The sequence below is a fragment of the Littorina saxatilis genome, linkage group LG8 (assembly GCF_037325665.1).
Source record: "Littorina saxatilis isolate snail1 linkage group LG8, US_GU_Lsax_2.0, whole genome shotgun sequence".
Lineage (NCBI taxonomy): Eukaryota > Metazoa > Mollusca > Gastropoda > Littorinimorpha > Littorinidae > Littorina > Littorina saxatilis.
Window position 1 is genome coordinate 51540394 of NC_090252.1, and position 5000 is coordinate 51545393.

Sequence of the window (5000 nt, forward strand, 5' to 3'; positions counted from 1 at the left end):
TGGTGTATGTGTGTGTGTGTGTGTGTGTGTGTGTGTGTGTGTGTGTGTGTGTGTGTGTGTGTGTGTGTGTGTGTGTGTGTGTGTCTGTGTGTGTCTGTGTCTGTGTGTGCCTGTGCGTGTGTGTGTGTGTGTGTGTGTGTAGAGCGATTCAGAGTAAACTACTGGACCGATCTTTATGAAATTTGACATGAGAGTTTCTGGGTATGATATCCCCATGTTTTTCATTTTTTCGATAAATATCTTTTATGACGTCATATCCGGCTTTTTGTAAAAGTTGAGGCGGCACTGTCACACCCTCATTTTTTAATCAAATTGATTGAAATTGTGGCCAAGCAATCTTCGACAAAGGCCGGACTTCGGTATTGCATTTCAGCATGGAGGCTTAAAAATTAATTGATGACTTTGGTCATTAAAAATCTGAAAATTGTAATTACAAATATTTTTTTATAAAACGATTCAAAATTACTTTTATTTTATTCTTCATCATGTTCTGATTCAAAAAACATATAAATATGTTATATTCGGATTAAAAACAAGCTCTGAAAATTAAAAATATAACAATTATGATTAAAATTAAATTTCCGAAATCGTTTTAAAAACTATTTCATCTTATTCCTTGTTGGTTCCTGATTCCAAAAACATATAGATATGATATGTTTGGATAAAAAACACGCTCAGAAAGTTAAAACGAAGAGAGGTACAGTAAAGCGTGCCGCTATGAAGCACAGCGCAACCGCTACCGCGCCAAACAGGCTCGTCACTTTCACTGCCTTTTGCACTAGCGGCGGACTACGTTCAGTTTCATTCTGTGAGTTCCACAGCTTGACTAAAATTTAATGTAGTGATTTCGCCTTACGCGACTTGTTTTCTTCTCCTTTCAATATCAGAATGCATCGAAGCTGTAGCATGGACTATGTCTACCTATAAATGTGTAAGCTTTCGCCGCAGTCAATGCGTAGATTACAAAATATTGTATTTAGCCTTTCATAAGCTACCCATAACTCTGTAGTTTACATCATTCATCAAACACATGCGAATTGAAATATGGTCTCGCGCGCGCACACACACACTCACACACGCGCAAACACACACACACACACACACACACACACACACACACACACACACACACACACACACACACACACACACACACACACACGCACAAAGCCACTGATTTGCGACAGTCAAAGGAAAGCAACAGGAAACAACATGTGCAAACACCACTAACCGGTTCTGCAACATATTATGCAGAGCAACATGACAGCGACAAGGGCGACAAGTCCACCCAGGATTCCCGCAATCAGTCGCTCCTCAGGTGTTGGCTTACCTCCCTTCTCTTCAGCTGCTAAAAATAAACGAAAGGGTCGTAAGCGCTTTAAAGACTGACTATTAGGGTGTAACGTCCTCTTAGACCAACTGGTCTATATTGGGACAGGTATTGGTAATACGTTGAAGATATGGTGTGATACTTTGATTCGAACAAGCCCGGTGTGGCTGTCTTCTTCGACACACCAGCATTGGGTTTGTCTCGTCGAAGTATCGAAATACGATCATGATAATCGGAGACGAGAGATGATGCATGCGTGTCTTCGTGTTTTCCAAGCCCTGAGACTTTCGCTGTGAACGTGGGATCTTTTTCGTGCGCATGTGTGCACACGGGGGTGTTCGGACACCGAAGAGAGTCTGCACAAAGATGACTCCGAGAAATAAATCTCTCGCCGAACGTGGGGATCGAACCCACGCTGATAGCGACCAACTGGCTACAAAGCCAGCGCGCTACCAACTGAGCTACGTCCCCGCCCCGCTTTAAAAGAGAGAAAACGAGAAGTGAGAGTGATGCGGAACCAAACTCCTGGCACATGAGACAATAACAAGAACAGGCACATGAGACAATAACAAGAACAGGCACAGGAATAACAGGCACAGGAATAACAGGCACAGGAATAACAGGCACAGGAATAACAGGCACAGGGATAACAGGCACTTAAAGTTGTTAATCACTTACTTGATTTAATTAATTAATTAAACAATTACTTGATTAATTGTATAGCATAGTGTGATCGACAAGAACAAGAAGTATAGCATAACAATTGCAGTGATGAACCAGTAGTTGTTGTGTTCGAGTTATATTCATGTTTATTTTTATGTTTTGAAAGAAGTATTGTACATTTTGAAGCTTATGTCCAACATAGATCAAGCATACAATTTGTAAACATAATTGGGGGAAAAAAATAACAAAAATAAAAATCCCCAAATTAGTTAAACACAGGGGATTTGTTATCATGTCCCCGCTCACCAGGAACACATTAACACTTTCTACCCCACCTATGTTGACCAAGTTGGGTTTTTTTAGCCGAGACCAGCTGTGCTGCAGCAGGTCACTCAGAATTGTAGAAACTGTGTAGTAACTGTGTATCAACACGCTGGAATGCAGGCGTAAGACGGATGTTACAGGAAGCCACTGCAGCTAACAGTCTGAGCGGATATATCCGTACCTGGTCAGATATAGCCATATTAGTGGGTACGGGTACGGATATATCCGTACCTGGTAGACAATGAGTTAGAATAAGTGTTTTAAAAAAAAATGTAAATAAAAAAAATCTGTTTATGTTTGTGTAACACTGCTGGCAACCTACCAATGCAGATACATACATACATACATACAAAACATAATAAAACAAAACTAGAAAATGTAATCAAACATTAAACCAACATTATTAAGTAGTACCTACCCTGAACAGAGACGACAACCGAAGTTTCCAAAGCGAGGCTGGTGACGTAGTCAGAGTCAGTAAACTTCCACACTGCTCTGCATGTACATCTGTGTTCGTCAGACTCCCGGTTCAATTCACCAACTCGTATCTTCACAGCGGTCCAGTTATTTTTCATATCAACTTCAAGCGCCTCCTTCGCCTCACACGTAAGATTGAGTGAAGGGGAAGGGAGACTACTATTGGTGCTGACGCAGTTCAGTTCAAGTTTGTCTCCCTTGGACAGTGGGCTGCGCGTTTCGTACCCAGTTATAACAGGAAGTAGGGAGGTTGCGTTGAGTTCTGAAAAATCATGACACGAATTAATGAATTAGAAAACAATTGATTCTATAATCAAGAACTTTGATGATGGTCAGTTTTACTACTTATAAATACCGTACATATTGTTTGTTGTTTGTTTGTTTGTTTGTTTGAATATCTGATTGTTTGTTTGTCTTTGGGTATTCAGTTGAGGATCTTTTGTTTAAACGCTATGCACAACGATTACACAATAAACATATAAGAGACAAAAGAGGGGCCAAGAAAGCATTGTTATGTCTCACGCACTGAGTTAATCAAGTGTTCTTCTTTTGGAACCGTAATCAACTGATTGATGTCGATACTGAACTTGTCAAATCCAGGTGCACGGAGCCCCTGAGGCTTTTAGTCATATCTCAGGCAGCTATCCGTTAGAAGAACTACCAAGTTTCATTGACTTGCACCCAAAGAGTCAAGAACTGCGATTTGTTTTACGAATTAATTTCGTACTCGGACCCGGCTGGTCTTGGCCTATTTTTGGATCTAAATTTAGATCAGGTAGATCACCACATCATGCACAAAAAGACACGTCACTAGCAAACTATGTCAGACGTCATCATGAGTTTGTGTAAAACAAAATGGAGGCCGGAATCACTAAGTTGAATCGAACTCCGACCAAACACCACGTAATAACTAGGTTAATTTATGCACTCGCGTGAACAAGAAACTGTCGAGCTTCACAGATGTCGTCGTTGGGTAGTTTTGGGTTTGTTTTACTACCACAGGAGGATTTTTGAACTGTAAATGCACTCAGCTGCAACAAAAACGCAAAACGAAGGCTGTGAGCTGCACTGTGCCTTTAAAATCACCAAGTTGAAATTGGCTTTTAATTGAGATTCAGAAATAAATATTCATATCTTACGAGCAATTTGCTTTACTCTCACAGTACAGTTCCTCACACACACACACACACACACACACACACACACACACACACACACACACACACACACACACACACACACACACACACACACACACACACACACACACATTTGTTTTACAGGCAGAAAAACATACGTAGTAGCATATATCAATCCTTACCGACATTACCGTTGAGGGTGAGAAGAAAAGCACCCAACTGACACATTTCCGCTGCCATAGTTTTTTCTTCACACTCACAAACACACTCACTGACTTGCAAACAATGGAACAAGTAATTCCTCTGATGCAATTGTCGGTGTGTACTATTCTTGCCGCATTCAAAATGAATCGGGTGTTTTCTCTGCTACAGTGTGTCAGAAAAGTACTTTTTCTGCAATATTCCTGAACTACCCCACTTACACTGGCTTAATCGCAAAACACGAATTAGTAGATTTACTCTGCTGTAGCATAGTTTTCTTGCATAATGTCGACCGAACTCTCTCACATACACAGGCTTGCTTGCACAAAACGAATTTGAAAATACGTGCATTTACTGCACAACAGTTTTTGCTTGCAGTTTACCCTAACTCTCGCACAGTGTAGGGCCTACACACAGGCTTGATCGCATCAAATGAAACAGTCAAATTCAGTTTCTAGCTGCAGCATCAGTTGTGTACTTTTCTTGTAGAATTCACGAACTCTCGTAAACACACTGGCATCCCAGCGGGCAAGAGAAGATGAGGTGGTGAAGAGGAAGTGGTGGGCTTTGTTCTTGTCTCTAAATCTAGCTAAGGCCCAAAAAAAAAATAGTCTGTTTACGGTAACCCGACTGACCCTATTTTTTTCGTGCAACCCTAGACTTTTTTTTGGCATTTGGGAAAAAAAAAAAAAAAAATCTTTTGTTTTTTTTTGCAAAATAACGGTAAAAATATGGTTTTTTGAAAAACAAAAAAAAAATCCCGACCTACCGACCCTATTTTTTGGGCCTATGTTACCGTAAACAGACCTATTTTTTTTTTTTTGGCCTAATAGCAGACAGTCAGCCAGGATTCTTCACTTCTGCAT

General features: G+C 40.5%; 1 protein-coding gene across 2 annotated transcripts in view; it reads right to left on the reverse strand.

The window, feature by feature from the left end:
- Positions 1-4736, reverse strand: part of LOC138973797 (papilin-like) — a 9517-nt gene extending 4781 nt beyond the window's left edge. Inside the window, exons 1-3 of one of the 2 annotated variants that reach the window (XM_070346507.1) lie at positions 4116-4736; positions 2736-3056; positions 1232-1345 (exon numbers count right to left, since the gene is read on the reverse strand). In XM_070346507.1, the coding sequence (XP_070202608.1) occupies positions 1232-1345; positions 2736-3056; positions 4116-4173 (493 nt within the window). In that variant the 5' untranslated portion in view covers positions 4174-4736. Of the gene's footprint in view, positions 1-1231; positions 1349-2735; positions 3057-4115 lie in introns of both variants that reach the window. The other variant, XM_070346506.1, reaches the window with a different exon arrangement.
- Positions 4737-5000: the final 264 nt, after the last annotated feature.